This window comes from Lissotriton vulgaris, chromosome 5, assembly GCF_964263255.1.
Source record: "Lissotriton vulgaris chromosome 5, aLisVul1.2, whole genome shotgun sequence".
NCBI lineage: Eukaryota > Metazoa > Chordata > Amphibia > Caudata > Salamandridae > Lissotriton > Lissotriton vulgaris.
The window spans coordinates 228,203,437-228,225,561 of NC_141693.1; the positions used below are offsets into that span (position 1 = coordinate 228,203,437).

Below are 22,125 nucleotides of genomic sequence, written 5' to 3' on the forward strand. Positions count from 1 at the left end.
TCAGCAATGCTCCTGGGCAAGACTATGTAAAGCTGTGCAGATCATTTTGGAAATGGCAGAGTGGGGGCACATAATATAAGTGTCATCCTAAGCTCTGACATCAGTTTCCAGCTTATTTCATTCCACAGACGTGGGGCACCAATTTGCTGGTATCAGTGTGCAGATTACTAACTTGGCATAATTTTAGATGTTAAAAAAAGGCCACTCCACTGAACGTGGAGGTGTGAGGGCAGTGAGGATTCAGCAGGTAGATACAGTATCCACTAAAAAGAGCAATACCAATGACACGGTCTAATGGACACTTTGAACTTCAGATTCCTCACTAAAGAAGTACCTCTCCAGGTGGAGGGTCTGTGGAGTGGACTAAGACCAAAAAGTCTTTCAGAAACAACCAGGTGAAATGACCTTTCTTCCGGACCTGGCAGTCAAGGTAGTAATGATTTGTGAATGCACGCACTGACGATTACATTACAGACTGTCAGATGTCAAGGACAGGTGTTCCGCGAGCCAACACCGTGGTAGCAGCCATAACCCTAGTGGAATGGGCTCTCATACCTTCTGATGACTGCTTCTTGACCAAATGTGTAGCAGATCTTAATGCATAGGACAATCCACCTTGACAGGGTCTTCTGCATAGCCTTCCCTTTCCTCACCCAAGAGAACCTCACAAAAAGCGGATCATCCACACAATGTTCCTTGGTTTGATTGATATTAAAACGAAGTTGGGGTCCAGCCGATGCAGCATCTCCTACTCTTTTGAAGGGTGCGGAGGAGCAAAGAATGTAGGCAGGGAGATAGGTTGCTCAATGCAGAAAGAGTCACAACTTTAGGCAAGAAGGTCGTCGAAGTTCTCAACGTCAGTTTGTCTGAAAAAACAGTGGAATAGGGAGGATGCACCAACAGTGTCTGGAGCTTACTCGCACGATAAGTAGAAATGATTGTTATGAGCAAGATAAACTTCAAACCAAAGAGAAGCAATGGACAGCTATACATTTGCTTGAAGGGCATGCTCATGAGAAATGTGTAGATCAAATTAAGGTCCCACTGTGGCATCACAAACGATTTACAAGTAAACATGTATGCCAAGCCATTTATAAATCTCATCACGACTGGTGATTTAAACAAGGACGTTTGATCCGGCAAATGTAAAAAAGCCAAAGGGGCTGAATACATTTTTTTAATATTGTCTGTCAACTGCAAAGCCTTAGTGGGTCAAAGACAAAACACTAATCAACAGCTTGAATTGAAAAGGGTCAATCTTGTGGTTACCTTTCCAGGCCACAAACTTGCCCTATCAGCAGAAAATTGACTTCATGGAAGAGCGTCTGGCGGCAAAGATGACATCCACCTCTTTCGGTGGCAGATCAAAAGCAGTCAACTGTTAACACTCCGCCTTGATGCATGGAGGTGTAGACTGCATAGAGTCGGATGGTGAACACTGCCCTGTTGCTCAGACATAAGGTCCTCGTGAAGTGGTAGCATGATGGGAGGACAGGTGCTCATGCTCAGAGGCTCGAGGTACCACACTCTCTTGGCCCAATCTGAGCAACTACATTGACTTGGGCCCTGTCATACCTAATCTTTTTCAGAACTTGAGGTAGGAGAGGCAGAGGAGGGAATGCCTACTGGAGTTGCGAGTTGCATTCCAGTTGGAACACATCTCCTAGTAAGTGTTCTTGCAAAAACTTACAATGCACAAAACCATTGACAATGTATTTTCTGGACAGTGGCAAAAAGATCATCCCAGGGTTCTCCCCACTGCCGGAACATGCCCTGTACCATGATATGTTGTTATGTTGATCTGTATAGTGCACTGATCACCCAAGAGGGTATCTAAGCACTTGGACAAGTATGTAGGTGTGTGATCTCAAGGTGCTTATATTAAGAGCCAGGTCTTCAGCTTCTTGAGAAGCACAAGAAGTGCAGAGGAGGCTCTGATGTGTTGTGGGAGGTTGTTCCACATCTAGAGTACCATGTAGGAGAATGAGTGACTTCCAGTTTTGCTTCTATGGCTGTGGGGAGTGTGTGCGAGCGAGAGCGAGGCAGAGTGTAGGTATCTAGTGGAGAAGTGTGGCTCAATGGTTAGAGCGGCAGATCCTGCTGCAGAGGTCTGGCCCGGGTCAGGGTTCAATACCCGCCTCAGACGGTTCTTGGGCTAAATTTCCCCGGACCTGACAATTCTCGCCTCGGTGCCTATTCTAATCATGGGTCCCACGCTGCAACTCTGGGCAATGGCTTGCTTAATCTCCACAACGGCCCCAACAGCGCCAGGATGCCTGGCCTCACCTTGGGGTGCCCAGGAGTGGGCACTTCACATGGAAAGGCCAGGAGGGGTTCCAGAGCGCTATGTGTACAGCGCCGTGATACCCCTTGGGGCGATTGTGAGCTATATAAGCACTACAACATTTACATTTGGTGAAAATGTATGTGGCTGTTCATGTATTCTTGTTCTGTAGGGTTTTCTATGTGTACATGAGAAGTTTCATTAGCTGCGCTTGTGAATGGGGAGCCACTGAAGCTTCATGAGGTGCGGTGCGATATGGGTGCAGCGTGGGAGGTCGAGTATGAGTCGGGGTATGATTTAGCCGCCATTTGTGTTTTGCAACACACAGTCTACTGAGCTCATCCGATCTGGCATTTATGGCCCACACAGGTGGTTCACAATCAGGAAGATGCCCTAATACTTCAAACAACTCCAGAGGTGCAGAGCCTCCTGGCACAGGGCCCTGGAACCCACTCCAACCTATGTATTCAAATAATACATGGCAGTGGAGTTATCCGTGAGAACCTGCACCATCCTCCCTGTGACGGACAGTAGGAAGCTTTTCAAGGCCAAGCACATTGTCTATAATGAAAGCAAGTTGATATGGAGTCAGGCTTACATGGGAGACCTGAGTCCTCTGAGCCACACCACCCCAGAAGGCATCCTCAACCTAGCAGTGATGGGTCCATCACCACCGTCAGCGCTGAATGGGGAAAGCAGAGGTGCCTGCCACTGGCCTAACTGAAGTCAAGTAGCCACCACTACAGAACGTGTGCAGTCTCGCTCGAACTTTGAATGATATCCAACAGGATTCCATGGTACTAGGCCCACTGAAACATCAGATTCCATTACAAAGTCTGCATATTTCACCTGGTACAGTCGATATGAAAGATGCAGGATGCCAAAAGGAGAAGATGTCTCAGCGCTGCTCTCTCCAAGATCCAGGACCTGCGCTTAAATATCAAGATCATAGCCCAAATGTCTGGGCTCATTGGAATAGAGTAAAGGCCCCTGAACTGTACCGTATCCAGGACATCTCCAATGAAAGGAAGCCTCTGCCAAAAAAAACAGACAAGTCCGGTGCGACTTTGGCTTGTTGATCATGAACCCCATTAAGTCATGAGGTTCGCTATAGTTTGGAGGTGGTCTATGACTGGGTGTGGCAGGCCCATTTTCAACAGCCACTCACTGAGGTAGGTAAAACCTGTATCCCTGGTCACCCAAGATGGGCCACTCCTGAACACCAAAAGGGAACTGGTGAAGTCAAAGGGAAGCAGAGAAAACTGAAAATGCTCTGGGCCTAGCTTGATCTGCAGGTAATGTCTATGAGAATGCAGGACAATAATATGAAAATATGCATCCTGCAGGTCCAAGTACACCCCCCCTGTTGCTCAGGATGACGCCAGACAGGATCTGGGCCAAAGTGAGCATTTTGAACTTTTACTTCCATAGGAAGGCATTCAGAGGTGGAAGGTCTAAAATGACCTCAAGGTTCCCATCCCTCTTCAGCACAAGGATATAGCCGAGTCAGGAAATCTCTCGATAGCTCCTTTGGAAAGTAACACACTCATGTCTTGCAACAGAATGGAAATATGCTTCTCTGAAATTCACTCTAATGTGCAGGGAACATTTAACAAAGGAGAAATACAGGCGGGGCATAGTCACTTTGAAGGACCCATCTGTCGGATATGATAGATTTCCACCCTAGGAGAAAGTGCTGTATCTTGCCTCCCTCAAGGTGGTTGTGTGCAACCAACTATTGGCAAGCTACAGCAGTTAAGTGAATTTTCCTGCAGGGGAAGGAGACTGGGAGGACTGGTGCCCTTGATGGCCTGCACATTGCCTGCCAGATGGGTTGATTGCAGCAGTGGCTGGGAAGACTGACACTGCCTTTATGGCAGCCCACTAGATAATTTCCTAAACCGGTGATGAAAAGGTTTAGCAGGGTTATAAACACTAGGGGCGCATGCTGTGGCTCTACTTTCATTGAAACATTCCAATGCAGAGTTGGCTTACACGCCAAACAGGAGTGAACCATTGAAAGTCATATCCATAGGTGTCCTGTACATCTTCAGAAAATAGTGTAGCGCATCCAAACATGGCAGTGGATCGCCACACTGGTACCAATCGCCCATCTCAGACAATCAGTAGTGCCAAGGCTAGCATGAATCACATATTTGGCTTAATCTTGATCACCTTTACTTGTTTGAGCCACAAAAACCTAATGGGCTTCAGGGACTGCCAGCAAAAAAGCTCACTGCGTAGACTGATCACAATGCTAGGCTAGCTGAGGAGAACATTTGTTTCCAAACACCTCAATCTTCCTAGACTATCTATGCTGAGGAGTTATGGAGTATGAAATGGGTTTTACTTTGCTGGTTGAAGTCTGAATGTAGGAAGCTGCGTTTCTGTTGCAGTAACCACCCCACTTTTTGACAGACTACTGATGCTGTTTGACTTGATGTGCCCTGGGTCCCTGCCAATCAGGTTCCCAGGGCCTGTGTTCTTACCCCAACCTGTACCTTGTCACCCCAATTGGCACCTCTCTGGCCACATGGCAGTCCCGTATAAAAGGTACCATGGGTACCAAGGGCACTGCAGCCAGAGAAAGCCTCTAAGGGCTGCAGCACTTTTTGTGCCACCCTTAGGGGGGGGGGGGGGGAGAAAAAACACACACACACACACACACACACACACACACACACATTGCAGGCTGCGTGTTTTGGTGCAGGTTGCATGTTTTGGTGCAGAGCAAAGTGAAGAGTCAACTGTGTGCCATGCCTACAATCCACTGCCATGGCACAGGTCAGCCACCCCTCTAGCTGGGTGCACTATACCAGTGGTGAGTGTAAAGCTGTATGAGCCCTGTACCCCAGACACTGTCTAGACCCATTCCTAGACATTGTAAGTGCAGTAATGCCATTTAGAGTATATGGTGCTGGGAGTTTGTCATTACAAACTTCACAGCACCATAATGGCTTTAATGAAAAATAGGAAGTTTGGTATCCACACATTAAACCCACACTGATGTCAGTGTCGGATTTTAAGAAAAATGCAGTCAGAGGGCATCTTAGAGATGCCCCTTGAAAAACAACCAGCCTCTGGTGGGTTCCCTGACTGGTACTCACCAGCCTGCCACCACGAGACATGATTCTGGACCCCTAGGGTGGGAGCCTTCGCTCCCTGAGCCCTGAAACAAAGTCTTTCCTGGGTGGAGGTGATCACACCTCCCCCAGGCCGGGAAGAGCCATCTGTGGCAGGGGAGCTTCAAAGGCCTTGCAGCTTTTGTAATGCGACCCCCAGTCTCTCCTGCCATTAGGAGCAGGATCCATTCCGGTCTCCACTCCTTTTGGGTGGGAAGACAGGCGGGAAAAATTAGCCAGCCCAGAAGGTGTGCCCACCTCTGCCAACCCCACCCCTCAAGTTCCTACACAGAACAAACAGATATTCTGGAGTAAGTTGCTACAAAATAAAATCAGACTTTCCAGACACCAGTCTTGTATGTCTAAGGCTCTGATATGGCAGGTCAAGGCTGTAAGATTTCCGTGAGGACAGCAGTCTTAGTCTCAATAGAGTGCACCTGTAGGTGCAAGACCTCAGCTGCTCATCAATTACTACTGCAAATGATGCACTCTCTTCTACTGGTGGTCCAAATAGAGAATTTAACCCTGTGTCAAGCTCACTGGCTTCCTGTAAGTCAATGTAAAAATTGTCATCATAATGAAGGTGTAGATCCTGGATGATGACAAGGGAAAACTTTGGTAAAAATCAGAGCCAAAAAGAGAATGTTGCTTCTGATGTTATATTGACCCTGTTAGAGACACTGGATAAGAGTCAATCTGTACGGTGACCAGTTATGGTTAAATAATTGGATAGCGCATAATCTGTCAGGATGGGCCGAAGTTGAAACAGGGGTCAGACAACAAAGATCGACATTGGATACTCTTCTGCTGTCAGTATTTGCGTTGACAAGGAAGGGACCAGTATAGGTAATGGAGCTGGGGTAGAAATTTGAATGTATGGGGCGTTTAACAAGTTCAAAAGATTCAGACGGCTCCAAGGACGGATCCGCCAGTAATAACCCAACTGGGAGCCCGTGCGGATCTTTGAAGCACAAAGGAGCACCAGAGTAACCCAGAAGAATGCAAAATGTCTGCAGTATGTCTTACTTAAAAGTGTCAATTTGCTGCAACATAGCCGATGTCTAGGGCAATTTGGGGCACACAGGATCATATGGGGGAATTGGCTCCACAACCGGATAGCTGGAGGGCGATCGGTTAACATCGCGAGGCCATTGCGCCTTCTCTTTGAATGGAGAAGGGTGAAATGGGGTTGAGTTCTGCTTTGCTTTATTGTGCTTACGTTTGGACTTTTATTTTGAATTACCGGAGAGTTTCAACCTTGAAATGTACTTCTTGTGGGAGCGAGTATGTCTCTTGAGTTAGAAAGAGAGCGTGATCTATGTGGGACTCATAACTTCTTCATGTATTCGGTAATGATGTATGTGAATTAATGGAAAAATTCAAACTAAGAAATCACATTGGAGGAAACCAAATCATGGAAAAACAGTTTTAAGGAAAGACACTTTTAAGAAAATATAAATTAATCGAAAATTAAAGGAAACAATTTAAAGAAAAGATAATTTTAAGGAAAAATAAAAATTACATTAAACTTGGGTGGAGTTTAGGATTAGTGAAGAGTTTTGGATTCAGGGGTGCGTAATGTTTATGGGTGATCAGGGTATTGTAGGGTTTAGGAATGGGTGGACTTCAGGCATAGAAAGGGGATTTTAGGGTTCTGTGATGGATGGAGTTTAGGAGTGGTGAAGGGTTTCGGATTTATAAGGAATGGGTGGAATTTAGGGTTTTTAGAGGTCATGGATGAGCGGAGCTTAGGGGTGTGAGGGGTTTTAGGATTCATGGATGGGTGGAGTTTATGGCACGTGAGGGTTTTTAAGATTCAGTGATGGGTAGAGATTAGGGGTGGTGAAGAGTTTTTAGGAATCAGGATTGGGTGGAGTTTAAGTGGTGAGGGGTTTTGAGGATTCAATAATGGGTGAAGTTTAGATGTAGGAAGAAGTTTTTAGGGTTCAGGGATGGGTAGAGTTTAAGGTTGGTGAAGGATTTTTAGGGGGTCATGGAAGGGTGGTAAGTGCAGTGACAGTTTTGTTTGGTTCAGTGATGGGCAAAGTTTAGGTATGTCGGGGGGTTTTAAGGGGACAGGGTTGGGTTTAGGCAAAGAAAGGGGTTTTTATGGTTCAGGAATATGCGAAGTTTAGTGGTAGTGAGGGGTTTTACCATTCAGGGGTGAGTGGGGCGTAGGAATAGAAAGGGCTTTCAGTCTTCAATGTGAAATGATTTCTCAGTCATGGTATTCAATTTAATAGTTTTTGTATTAAATCACATACAACTTCTGGAAACATACAGCTCTGCTTCTCTGTCCCAGATTGCTTTTGGATGCATGAGGGCACATGTTGCACCACTTAGAGTTGTGTCCTGAGCACAAGCAACAGACACACCTTGTGCGGATCTGAGACAGACTTTTGCTTTCCACAGTCACGGCATGCTTTGAAACCTGTAGTTTTAGGAGACAACACCGTTCCCTAGCACACATGATTTTGTTTGATTTCCATGATTCATCATCAGGCTGACAACATTTGTGAGCAGAACTCCAGATCTGCATTGGAAGATGCAGAAAGAAAGGAATGGAAGACATTGGCAGGGGTATCACTTATATAAAGCTCCCCTGAGTCACTTCCAGAGCAGCATGGAGCCAGCAAGGAGCTGCATAGCACCAAGCAGCCTCCAGGAGCAGTGCTTGAAAATGTTTCTGGATGCAGTTAGGCACCTAGGGAGTGTTCTAAGGAGTGGAGAAGTACCCATCAGAAACATGGCGGTATTTATATTTTTAATCTCAGTGAGTCTATACTCACATGAAGGCCTGTTAATGTGTTGAGGGCCTGGTGGAGACAAACTTTCAGTTACCTAGCTCACAGTTACTAATCACATGACTTAATTTTAATGCAATATTTTCTTAATTTCCTGTCACTCTGGGGCTCCTGTGCTGCATGAACAGGTTACTTAAGGTTACAAACTCATTTGTCAGCATACAAAATGCTGATGGTGAGGCCTTTCACCAGGTGCTTTTTCATTCATTGATCCAACCTACTGCAGTCTTCTCTTTGTAAATTCTCACAAATTTTACTTTTTTAAAAATTCTTGAAATTCTTCTGGTGCATTAAAGGAAAGTAGAGTTTTGTAAACATACACTAAGGGGAGCAAGTCCCAAAGGGACCCTTACACTTTTGCGAATTAGTTACCACTGTCTTTAAAATATTGCTAACTTTTCAATGGTTTGCAAATGGAATTATGGTCACAATTTGGAAGGGAAGCACTAAATATACCCCTCAAAATTGCAAATTGATTTGTATTTCTAAACCGATTTTGCGATCCAGTAAGCCTTTGCCGAGTCGCAAAATGGGTTTAGTGAATACCATAAAGTCATTTTGTGCTTACAAATTTACTAATTTTGCAAATTGCTGGATTTGCAACTGTAAAATGGCCTAGTACATGTGGCCCTGTGTTCTTAGGAATACCATTTCCATGGTTCCATCAAGTCTGCTTTGATTACACATACTATTTTCTTTTGAAGCAGTAGTTTACGCTGTACCAGGATGCCAAATAACTAATATGGTCTATCTGAGTAAGGTATTAAAGACTAAAACTCTAGATGTAGGACAGTTCTGCTAGTCATACTGCCTGCCCATATTAAACTATGCTGTACCAGCATATCAAATGACAAATTTCCACTATTAAGGTGCAAATGTCTCAAACTCTCTTTATGAGGTAGTGCTATGAGCATCATGTCAATCTCTGCCTTTCCCTCTTCAACTGTGCAGTGGGCTGCTGGTACTTACCGGAGTCCTCAGCACTCTGAGAGAGTTCAGGAAGTTTACGAGGAGGCATAATTGGTGCTTGGTAGTCCAGATCTAAAGGGAAGACTCGCTCATAGGTGGGATTAGATTGGTGGATTTGAGTCTGGTTGTTGGTGATGCTGTAGCTGTAGAAGGACAAGCGGATTGTGGCATCTTCCTCCAGGATTCGTCGTGGTGCCTATGGAAAGAGTAAGAAGTAAGAACATTTTTCATAAAGAAGAGGAGCTCCTCACACAAGAAATCCCTTCTGAGTCCTGAAATATGTTGATTATTCACAAGTGCATAATGAGATGATGCCAGCGCAATAGGATTGGAAGCCCGGTGTGTTCCCACTGCTCACCCTGGACAAACTGAACTAGCAGTAAAACTGTATGTGAGGCTTCAACAGAAGAAGGGAAGCAGTCTGTATGGCAACATGTACTTGTTGCCAAGGAGAAGGATTAACACAGAAGCCTCCAGAATCTCCATGTCTGTATTATTGTGTCATTCAGAACTTTGGGGGCATGCTCTTTCAATTAGAGAGAAAAACTAGATGAACTGACGTGCTGAAGCTTTTAAATGATATTGTTATTAAGAACAGACTCAACAATTATACATAACCTACTGTTTTTTACATTGCACCTCCACTCACTTTGGTAGTCTTGTTTACATGATGAGACTGGTGGTGAAGTTCTAGACAATTTATAGGCCTAAATGATAAATGGTTGGAAAGAGAGGAGGTGGATTTGTGAAACTATTTAGTGCAGACCAGACAAAATCAGCTCACAGGTGTATTTTAGGCACCTATAACATCCAATTCTATTGTTCTGTGAAAGCAAATCTGTTTCAATTTTCTGTATGTCGCCAGTCTGCTTCTTTGCATCCAAAATACCACAGGAGCCATGAATGTTGTGCTCTATGAGTACCTTAACTTAACACAACATAACATATTGCTGTGTAGGATACATGACGAGCTAGTACGGAAACAGCACTTGTCACAAGAAGCAGGGTCGACAAGGGGTTGGGTAGAGTGGCAAGGCCCAGTGACGCTGCTGCATTTTTCCAAATAGTATGTAAAGAACAATATTGTTTTAGGACAACCATCCTCATTGAGGGTAGAGAGAAACAAGCAGTATTGTCCACAGGAAAACAATGAAGGAGAAACTGAAATTGTGGAACTATCTGGTGGACGTTTCCAAACGCTTTAGTCATCAGTTAATCAACAGCAGTGTGGAAGGGCATTTATACATGGAACACAGAACCAGAGGGCACAACCTCAGCATAACACTGAAGCAATAAAAAATATAGCCATATTGGTGTCAGACATAAAACCAGAAGTTATGAAGAAGGGACAAAGTCCTTAATCGCTTGTATGAATAATTTGATCATTCTCTATGAGCAAATTGGATGCATGTCTCCGTTTGGGTTAGTTTCAAGAGATATAATGAATTCCATTCCATACCTTCTATAATGTTCCAGCTACTTCCTTCACTCTTACCTTTTCTAGTCTTTTCTGTATATACTGCTTCCAAAGGATTATTACTATGACAACCAACAGAAGCAGAATAATGGCCACCAGGCAGCCAATCAGAACCGATGTGTTGGACTCATTGGGTTTATCCACTGGCCGGCTGATGGTGAAAGGGGATGTTGTTTCTGCAAGAGCAAAATGAATTCTCTGTCATGATAAAATAGGCCCAGAATTGAGACATTGCATAATAAATAACAATAAAGTGCATCTCCCAATTAACAGATCAAGTGCCTGATTTAGAGTTCGGCAGACTGGTTACTCCATCACAAATATTATGGATTTCCCATGTACATATTACAAATGCCATTGGATATAATGCTCTTGTCATACAGTGGACAGGATATCCACATTTGTGACAGGGTAATGCGCCTACCAAACTCGAACTCAGGCCCTAAGAGTGGCGTGTGTGTTATTTGGTGTTAGAACAAAACCAAGCAGTTTCACAGGTATGTACCTGCAAACCACATTAGGGAGGAACAACACCTGAAGCGCGCAAAGTCGCATTACACCTTTGGTAAAAAAGAACTCTATGATGTTCTAACTACCAACGTCAGATCACACTCTGTTCAAAAGTTTCGGATTAGCAGCCATTGCTCCTGCAGGCTTCAGTATCAGTTAACCCTATCAAAAAGCTGTAGTTGTAGTGTCTCACCAAAGTTCCCCTTGAACCTTTTGCCTTTTGAGAACAGTTTGTTTGGCCTCTAAGCCCCTGGAAGACAACCCCATCTTGCAGATTGTTGTCCTCAAGTGTCAGGCCTTGTGTTGTGTTTATATTGACCTTTGCCTTTCCCTTTTCCCCCTTAGGTTCCCGCCCCCTCTTCCCTCGCGACAGCTGCCTGCTTGCGCTGGCATTGTGATGTAATCAGCTGGCATTCTAGAATGCCAGCTGATTCCAATGACAGTTGGAATGACCGTTGTCCGTTTCTGCCCAGCTGCCTACTGCGACGGACTGCTCCTGGATTTCTGGTGTGTGTCTACTTATCCTTTCTACTAATAAAGGATTTACATCAACATTGTGTACGAAGCTTCCTTACACCTAGGGTGAACCCCGAAAGAGAAAATTCCATTGGTCTGTTCCCCTTTAGGCCTGAGAGGACAGCTCCGCGGGGTGCCTAGTTGCATCCATGAGAGCTGCCTACCAGACTCTACATTCAAAGTGATGTCCAAAGGCTTGGGGTTGATGGAGCCCCTTCATGCCTGTATTTGATTGATTATAGTGTTCACAAACATTAGGCACAGCTATCCCTTGCATAACCTATTGCACACATTAGCAGGAATAAATGATTATCAAGGGCATTTCGAACATTAATGGTTCTAAGGACATTGCAGAATATATATATTTTTTTATTGTAAGCAACTAGTTAGTTAGACAAGGTTGCCTGTAACTGTTGATGCAGATTTACCTTAATGTTATAATAACTTTGTGCAGGATACAGGGTGTGTGTTATCCAGAGAGGACAACCCATCCATTGCTTCTTCTTCCTGTGGTACCTTTGTTTCGGCTGTTCTGGATGGAATACTCAAACTACCTTCTAAAGAAGCCCTTGGACCCCCAACACTTAGTATTTTATATGATAATGATGTAGGTAGCTGCTTGTTCAGTATACCCTCAGAAAATCATACCAATGCGGAGTACCACACAGATTTATTTATTGATATACCTTTACCAATGAAATCTACTGAGGAAATACAGGATTTGTGATTTTCCGGACTGTATACAATGAGACATCAAAGAATAAACATTAAAAGGTAGTAGGGCACCCTACAAGGCACTGTATGTCTCATTCAGGGAATGAGAAATATGATCACATCATCCCACGTGCTTACTGGTGACCGAAACAGAAATATGCACTTCAAGTCACCCTTAACCTATGTCATCGTGTGCTCAAGTGTGTTGCTTGTTATCACCGCTATAACGCCTATGACATCGCCAAAGCAGCTGAGCAGAGAATGTCTGGTGTAAGGCCTATAATATGCGGAACACGTGATAAAGGTACATAGAGTTAAAAGCCCTATTCCCCTTTGCGACGTCAGTTGTGTTTCTTAAAGAAGTCTTTCTGAACACTGCAGAATACTCGCAGGTGAGGAGTGGAATTGAAACACCTGTGAAACCCTCTAGGCTGATCACACTCCTCTCCTGCCAGAATCTATGTTGTCCATAAGCCTTTCTGTACCATTAAGGGGCATGCAAAGTGCTATGTGTGGGGCTCCTTACCAATGGTTTTCTGTTTCATGCTTTGTAAATTATCAGTTTCACTGCTCAGAAGTCTCATGATTTTACTGTGGGCTTTAAGTGGGGTGAAGAAAGAGTAGGGTTTCTAAAAGAGACGTGGCCTATGTAATTATTCAAGCGTGAACCTCTAAATTAGCAACAACCGTTGACTCTATGAGAGATACAGAAGACCAAGACCCCACGGTAGGCACTGTCCAGCGATGGGCACGAAAAATGCCCCCTCGTGGAAAAAACCAAAAAATTTGCAATAACAACGTCTGCCGCTCCTCTCACCCACTTACGAATCCAACAACAAAACCAATAGCGAGAGCCATGGTGGAAGATGGGGTTGATTCGAATGCTCTAAGCATGATGATTGATGATATCTAATAGTGTGTACTTCCATTGTACATTGTTGTGATATTGTTTAATAAGTGTTTTCCCCAATGGAAGGAGATGTGTTGTAACGTGTATTGTAGTTTGCATCCTTTCCCTTAGCAACCTGTTCCCTGCGGCTCAGCCAGTATGGATGTTGTGTATGGTGGAATGGTGGAATGCTTGATGAGGTAGTGGAATACTGGAGTGCCTGATGTGGTTGAGAAAGAGACAGTTGGAATATGTGGGCTGAGCAGCGAGGATGCTTCTCCTTTTGGGGCTGAACGGCTGCTCTTATTATCCTACTTACCATCCTGTAACTAAGCTTAATAACCCTCTTACCTATAACCTATTTCATGGCTACCTATGGACTTCTTTTGGAGTGTAACAAATTCCAACTGCTGAGTGGGGAGAGGGTAACCGTCAAAGGCCACAAGTCATCCCTGCAGTCCCTCGACTCGCTCAGTTATACTGAATGTGCATTTTCAAAGTCTAGTGGTGCACGTATATTAATTATAGTCCGATCATCTCAGATGTTGGGAAAAGCACAGCCACAGATTTAAACAATCACACAGTATAGCGAGATAACATTTAGCTCCATTGCACAGATGCATGAGAGGGAGGCGTGATTCACTAACTTTGTCTATTGAGGCGGGAGCAGCCGGACCATTAGTTTGCACTCCACCACCCCAGCATTCAGGGACGACTGCAGAAACCCCTCGATTCCAAGACGGTCTTGGCCGACTCCAACACTCCTAGTGTGTTCAAACAGGTCATGGTCTGCCCCTCTGAATACATAACAGCCCCAGGGCCCAAAGAGGAGCATGGACCCCAAGAGGAGACGAGGAAAGCCCCCGAGATTTACTGAAACTAAAAACAGACCCCTTGACCGGCAGTGTTTGTCCGTCTCCTCCCACCGCCATCTGGCTAGTGGCTGGCCTGACAGATCCCTCCTTCCTCATGCAAGAAGGGGAGACGACATGATCCTCACATCTGATTTGGAGTGCTTTATAGGAGGACGGAGTTCACCAATAGTGTCACATGCACACATCATCAAACAACACAAGCATTGGCAAACCACGTCTCTCACCCAAGCCAGACGCTGCTCTCTTGCTGGAGCACAGCATGAAAGAAGCACCAGGATTGGCTTGAGCAGGCGAACTCACCACTCATTAGGAGACCGGGACTTGCAGCTTTGATCAACTTTGTTCTCCTAATGTGCAGCCGGAACAAAATCTCTAGTGTGCATGTCGGGCTGGCCCGAAAAATTCTCCGTCCAACCCAACATGCACAATTCGTGTTGTGCACTGGCTGCAACCCAGTCCACCACCTGTATGTGCTGTCACTCTATGACTGAAGACCCACCCCCTTCTGAGTCACTGATGCCACTGGTGAAGCTTAACTGCTATGGGGGGCGGGCCAAGTTTCTTTAAAAATGCACTATATGCTAAATGTTGTTGACAGCGTTACGTTTACATGTAATAGGGGGGCCAGAATATTAGGGGCGTAATACCCCAATGGAGAAACCGCCCCTGATTAAAATCCCTCAAACCACTTACCATGAGGCACAGTGGTGACTCAGCCCGGTGAGCACACTCTTCCTTTTCACCAACTTTTATTATGTTAACAAATTTCTTTGTGGCACCCCTTGACTTTCTATGTTTAGAGGTCCAGCATCTCATTTACTAGCACGCTAGCTCAACGTCTTTGTAGGCCACTGAGAACATAGTACACTCCAAGGCTTTTGCTCCGATGTGTATTGGTGTGCGTCTATTGAACCTTGACGTACATGCATACATTTAGAGACACTATACATTTGCCTCTCAGGTTCCAATGACACTGTCAATATAGTATTTTGAAACTACATCAATTAATTGTTAACAAACATTTAGCATTTCAAACATCTTATAAGTAGCCGAAGTGATACCAAGTATTTCAATGACGGTGGTAAATGTATGATCCTTCATTTTCCGCAGCACTGCCTGTATAAGTAAAGCTTTGTGAACATCACAGCTTTGTGTCAGTACTTCTTGCATTTAACACTCTGTCTATTCCATCCTAGTTCCATTCTAAGCGCCGCCAACAGTAGGCACTTAGCAAAGATTAGAACTGATCACTAACATTCTGTAGTGTTGGGGGGCGGAGGGGCTTGGCTCAGACTGCATTGTGTTTACTTCTGCTTTAACTGCAGCCCAGTAAATCTGCATGGCAGCACCCTTCTCATTTTGAGATTGCTGGTACACTATAGTGAAATAAAAAAAACTCCAAGTGCACTTATATCTGGAGATGTTTTGGGGCTAAAGAACACCAGCTTTGTAGGGAGTCGAGACTCAAAGGCCTCTAAATGGAAAAGAGCCTGGTCTGCCTACATTGTCAGAAGGAAAGGTGAATGTCTGTGGATTTGATCTGCGCTTGCATAGAATTCCACAGCTTCGCCGTGAGATAGGAAAAGGATCTTCCAGCCCATCTATTCCAAAGGATAGATGTTCTGTCAATCATTACTCCCAGATTTTGCAGGACGAGGAAGAGCCCCAAGTTTGGATGACCAGCAGGAGCTGGACCACAGTCTGGTCCTTGCTAAATATCAAGACCTCAGTTTCCTCTCATTTAATTTGAGGTCGTTGGAGTTCATTGAATTCCCTCCCTCTCTCATACAGGTTTGGAAATCAGCTGACACTGTATCTTCAGTGATTGTAACCAATGAATGTAAAAGCTGAAGTGTTCCCATATTATGATGTGAGTTTTTAGATAAAAAGATCAATTGTACATTAGAATCTCCCAATTGCAAAGTAATCCCATTTATTTTGTAAGATTAATTATATGAATTCCTTTTAAGGAGTTCTTATACATCGCCCCCCGGTCCAAGAACTCATTTTGTTCCATACTTTGCTTACTCCTGGAACTGATAATTCACAAGCCTAATCTTAATATCCTTGGAGATACGAATTGCTAACTACAGATTTGTGGATTTCCCTACTGATAGCACAGGCCATACCCTGGATGCTATCACTTCTAACCATAACTCCTTAGAGTTAGGAACCCCCTTCTGCTGACTTGGTGAGATCATTTAGCAATAGCCATCGTTAGTAATGTGACCTCAATGCCTATAAAGCCTGCTATTCCTGTTCCGGTGATCTTCTCTCGCATATGGGGCAAGGTGAAGCAAAGAAACTTCAATGTGACTTATGGAAAATCATCCTATTCTACAGGACATTATCGAAATGGCAGTGGGCGGTTTTGACAATTGGATAATGATGGGGTTAGACACGATACTGTCTATACATAAAGTGAAAAACAAAAGATTGAGTTGAGCCTCTCCATGGTATTCAAGAAATCTTAAGTAATGCGGAATGGTAGGCTCCTTCTTTCACATGCTCTGGGAGTGCCCACTGCTGCAGGCATACTGGATGAAGGTGGTGCGATGTATGCAAGATGTTTGGGAGTTGGAGCTGCGCCCAGAAGCAAAACGATGTATACTGAACATTTGGTAGCCAACGGACTTACCAGCTAAAGGCAGGCTCTGGGCCACGCGCGGCCAGAGGTTAGCTAAGCGCAACATTGCAAGACTCTGGGGGGCAATCACGCCTCCACGACCCGCTGAATGGAAACGAGACATGGACTGGTGCATGTTGCAAGAGAGGACAGTATATCTAGCCCGGGGGTGCCCCAAGAAATGGGGGTAGGTCTGGGACAAATGGAACGACTACAGAGGCGGCATATGTGAACCCCCCCAGCCTAGACGAGCGGTACTTGAGGTAGAAATTTGAATGTCTATATGCACTATGGTCCTATTGTCATGACACTGCTGTAACACTGCGGCCTTGTGGGATCTACTGTACGCCTCTGTAGCCTTATGCGTGACCATGTTGGCCGCTGTTGATCTTCACTCAATAAAAAGATTTATAAAAAAAATAAAAAATAATAAAATAAATAAATCTTAAGTTTCTCAAACAAAAATGGAGAAGGTCAGAACTGAGATGGAGGAAAGAATACAAGCCTCACATCAGTGTTGATAAGATTAATGACCAGGAAAACATGCTTTAAACTAACCATATTTGCTCAGCTCACATAGGACTTGTTTAGAATAAGTTAAACTCAAAGGGCCATCTGAGCTCCACAAGCCAGGTCTCCTGGCACTTGGTGATGTCTGGACGCGGTAACACTTTAAATGTATTCTATTATATTTAATATTGTTCTTATACGATCTGTCTACACAATTATATTGATAAAAATTGTTGTTCAGCCAAGACTTGGGTGGGCATTCCTGCTTTTTTTTTATAATAAGATGACATTATTACACTGCACCTACACTCATCCCATAGCCTTCTTTTGGATTATGCCTCTGACCGATCACACATTTCATCCTAGAGAACTAAGGACTATTTAGTAAGACTCACTTTTTGTTGTGGATTTGGTCTCTTGAGAGTTGGTGACTTGGAGCCATATTATCTTTTACCCTCTGGGAAAGCCCTAGGGCCACAAAGAAGCAGCCTGAAACACACCAAATCACGCCCCAAGGAAATGTTTAGCTACGCCTCCGCTGGTACTGGGGGACAGATTAAATTATCAACCCGACCAGCCTCTCTGTGAAATGTAAAATGGTGAGTGGGCACAAAAGTTGATGCAACTCAAAATATGGTACTTCCAGGTAATTAAAATGAAATTAATTAAAAGATCTATTTATTAAATAATGTAATTGTGGGAGAGAGAGGTCTAGACTTGATGGGGTCAGTGAGGAAAGGAACACAGGAATAGAAATTGAATGATTTAACGAACCCCAGTTTGTTCAGATGTTACTGGCTTCTATCTTTTTCTAAGGTAATGGTTCAGTATCCAAAAACAATCCTTTGTAGCTGAAGCTCACAGCTTTGGAAAAGGATCAGAAATCAGATCAATCCCTTGTTGTCTTACCAAAGGATGGCTGGTAATTCATCAAAGAGAGTCACCGCCTCTGCCCAAATTCCTCTCAACTATGTACCGCTGAGACAAATTTGGTTCCCCAAGAACGTCCTAGAGACAGAGTTCCTGCCAATCTCTGATGCATCTGTGCCTTGCCTGTCTCATAGACACAGTCTAAAAGAGAACACAAATTTTTCTAGGCAAACGTCTGGAAAAAGTGTGCCTCTTTCTATATCATACTGAAATGAAATAGCTTTGATTTTCTTGTTAGCCCAAACCTGCCACAATTAAAGAATGTTGGGCCCCACTGAGTGTGATGCAACAGGATGCTGTATGGACATTTGCAAGAGGACAGCTGCCCCAATTTGTCAGATAAGGACTGTACAGAGAATATTATGGAATCCTACAGGACTGGTCGAATTTCCAGAAGATGTTTTAAAATGAGGTATGTTGGAAATACAGTGGCCCTGCCCGCTGGGTCACAAGTACAAGTATTCCTCCCTTCCACTCATTCGTATTCAGTTTCAGTATTTTACAAAGAGCAGGTGAATTGTAGTGCCCTTTTTGCAGAGATCCTTCTTTTTCACATAAGGACATCTTCTGTGTGCTGCCCATTACTGTGAGTCCCTCCCACCAAGGTTTTCACTCTCTGCTCAAGGCATTCTTGCTCTCAGAGTAACTCTTCTTTATTTATAGGCAACTGGCACCTCAATGTATAGAAGCATTTACACATGGAGTGTTCTACACAAGTGATCTATGTACTTAAGTGAAGCAAAATGAAGGAGAGAAGCAGGACCCATTTCCCCCACTAGTATGACTGCACACACTACGGCGAAATCCAACTCAGTGGCACAGTTACCTTGCTTTTTTGCACAATACCAGATGGTACTGCAGATTTTATTCTTTCACCGAAGTCACTTATTAAGCAAAACGCAATTTGTTACTTAGCCTGTAAGCATCTGTTTGTAGTGTTTAGTGATGCAAATTCACATGGTCAACATACTCCATCTAGTGTTGGGCTCAGACATTTGCAACTTGTTTTTCTTCAAAGACGTGTTGTGTGTAGTAATGAGATGCAGCGACTTCTCTCTCAGTCAGCAACATGCATGGCTACCGGCTCCATTGTTAGATTGTTTTCCACACAGCAGGTGAGTATAAGGATGGAGAGTTAGACAAGAAAGTTTGGTAATCACCCAAGAAATTATATACAAAGAGTTAAGGTAGGTAAATGCAGGAATGTGCATCTGTAACAACTGAGGGCTTCCATGGAGGCCGGTGCGAACTTGTGGATCTACAGACTACAAGCTACAAACAGCTGCTTACATTGTAAGCAATATATTCCATTCGTAGAATGTGTGGGTGTAGATACATATGTTCTGGATAGACTGTAAAGCAATGCCTCCTCCACCGCCCCCTCTCCCCGAAGCGGTGGTTAGCCGGTGGATGTTGCAGACGACTGAAACAAAGTTCTTAAAACAGCATGAGCAATTCTAGCTTGTTTGCGTGCTAAAATATCGACACTGTGGTACTTGGTAAATGTGTGTGGCGTGCACCATGTGGCTGCTTTACAAAATGTCAGCTATGGGGATATTGCCAAGGGAAGCCACAGTGGCTCTTTTTTCTCCAATTGGAATGCAGCCTGGGTGTGTGATTATGTAGAAGATGGTTTGGATAAAGCTGACAATCCATCTGGCTATGCACACCCTTGACAGAGACTGCCCATGAAATATTTGGTAAAAGCAACAAAGAGCTGCTGTGTTTTGTGAAAATTTCATGAAAAAACTGGGGTTAACCCTGTGTCCCTCAGAACCTGGGTATATTATGATTAAAAGAAAAATTGGTTCTGTCGGGTAGCGAAACAACTAATTTGTAGATTCTATCTATGTTTGATATTACCACCTCCCTCTGACAGGAATTCGCAACAGGTTCTTACAATAAATGAAAAGAAAAGCCTGTATAGAACTAGTTGTATTTTTTATATTTTTCAAGATGCGTTCAAAATAAATCATTGGTGACTGTCAATATCATAATAAAAAAGTGCAACATGTGACAATAGTGAATAGTGCTTATGTGACACATACAATATATACAAAAATGATTTCCAATATAGACAGTTTATACACATATATACAAGTTCAACTTTCAAAAGAGGCCATCCATTAATACAGATTTACAGAATCCCATTTGTTGCTTTATCAATTCTATTGGGTTTCTGGAGTATTGGGGCCAATTGGAAGAAATGTCGACGTTTCGACCCTTCGCGTGCCAAGATGAATGAGGTCGCAGCGGGTCTTTCTCAAGACAGATGTAACGAGCATGACAGCCCTAGAGTTCAAGTGCAGTTGAGTCACCTGGACTGGATCAGATTGAAGTTCTTAAATCCGGAATGAAGAGGAAATTGTCACAACAATTCTGGGCTGTATTCGGGACGCTGCAGTTTTTTGTGAAAAGGCTGTTCTATCAATGTAATACACGAGGGCACATTTGAAATTAAAGGTGCAAAGTGGTCTTTTTGTCACCAAGTGTTGCTGAGGGAAAGAAAACGGGAGCTCATGGTCTGATTGAGATAGAAGAAGGATACCAGCTTGGGAAGAAACTTATGGTTAGTTCTGAGGACAATACTGTTGTTATGAACTTGAAAGAAAGACTATTCTAAAGTGTGGGCCTGCAGCTCGCTAACACGCCTTAAAAATACTATAGCGACTAGAAGAGCAACCTTCCAGGAGAGGAGCAGACAGGAGATACCCTGGGTGGCATAACCTATTTGAGTCTTTCATGAAACCTTTCATGAAAGGGATTTTGAATGATAAATAGTGTTCTGCGAGTAGGCTGCTGAAGCAACCATGTGAAGGCGTGTGGAAGTGTAAGGCAGACCTGATTTTTTTTAAGTGGAGAAGATATCAGGCATCTTGAACTACAGCGTTAAGGGGGTTCAGGGGCTTGGAAATATAGTAATGGACAAACGTTTTCATTTTGCCACCAAACAAAGTCAAATAGTGGGCCTGCGTACTTCTTTGAGGATGCACATGACTTTTTGCAGAGATTGAGATAGCTGAATTCAAAGACCTCAGGAATCAAATTGCTAGATTTAGCTGCCTGGGGCTGGGGTGCTTTGGTTCTAAGAAAGAAGGTCCATCCTGCCCGGGAGCTTCTTTTAGGGGCTCACTGATATCTCCAGGAGGATTGAGAACCATGGATGTCTGTCCTACTTGAGAGCCACCAGGATGAGAGAGAGGGATATTTGCAGAAGTTCCGGACCACACAGGGAAGGAGTGAGACAGGAGTAGAAGCGTAGGCAAAGAACCCAGACCATTGCATCAGTAGGTCATTGCCAATGGACTGTGTGTGTGGGAACCTGGAGGGAAAGTTTGAGTTTAGCGTTTTAGGCGTTGGCAAAGTGTTCGACCTTGGGGAACCCCCAACGGCAAAGATACAGAAGTTGGACTTATGGGGGAAGTTTCCACTCATGGACATGTTTCTGCCTTCTGGAGAGCAGGTCTGCAAAACCACTGTCCACTCCCCAAAGGTACTGTACCAGAATGTACGTGATGGTGAACTGCCCATGCCAAATAATTTCTGCTATGCAGATTCCTGTGGTGTGTGTGTGCTGCCTTAAGTTTGGAGATAATATATGGTGGCCTTGTTGCCTGCCCTTATCAGGACTAGTGCTGACAAAAGGCAATGAGAGCTAACAGGATGGTAAACGCTTGAGGTAACGGATGAGTGAAGTTTCTTCACCTCTACAACATTCATCTGTTGCAGATGTGCTCCCCACCCTGCGAGTGTGACGTCCGTGGTAATGGTTATCTGCGGAACAGTGTCCGTGAAGAGCTGGCACTAAAACACGCTGTTACTTTTTCACCATTGCAGAGAGCGATAGCTGGTGGCCCATATCAACACTAGATTGTCCCATTGACCATCTGCCTGTGACC

General features: G+C 44.1%; 1 protein-coding gene across 4 annotated transcripts in view; it reads right to left on the minus strand.

Annotated features, from left to right (window-relative positions):
- The window catches only part of LOC147710550 (discoidin domain-containing receptor 2-like), a 369,004-nt gene that overhangs the window by 14,460 nt on the left and 332,419 nt on the right, over positions 1-22,125 (minus strand). For all 4 annotated transcript variants that reach the window (XM_086921220.1, XM_086921217.1, XM_086921218.1 and 1 more), the window contains 2 exons: positions 10,675-10,832; positions 9,180-9,375 (listed from right to left, as the gene is read on the minus strand). In XM_086921220.1, coding sequence (XP_086777346.1) covers positions 9,180-9,375; positions 10,675-10,832 — 354 coding nt within the window. The remainder of the gene's footprint in view (positions 1-9,179; positions 9,376-10,674; positions 10,833-22,125) is intronic.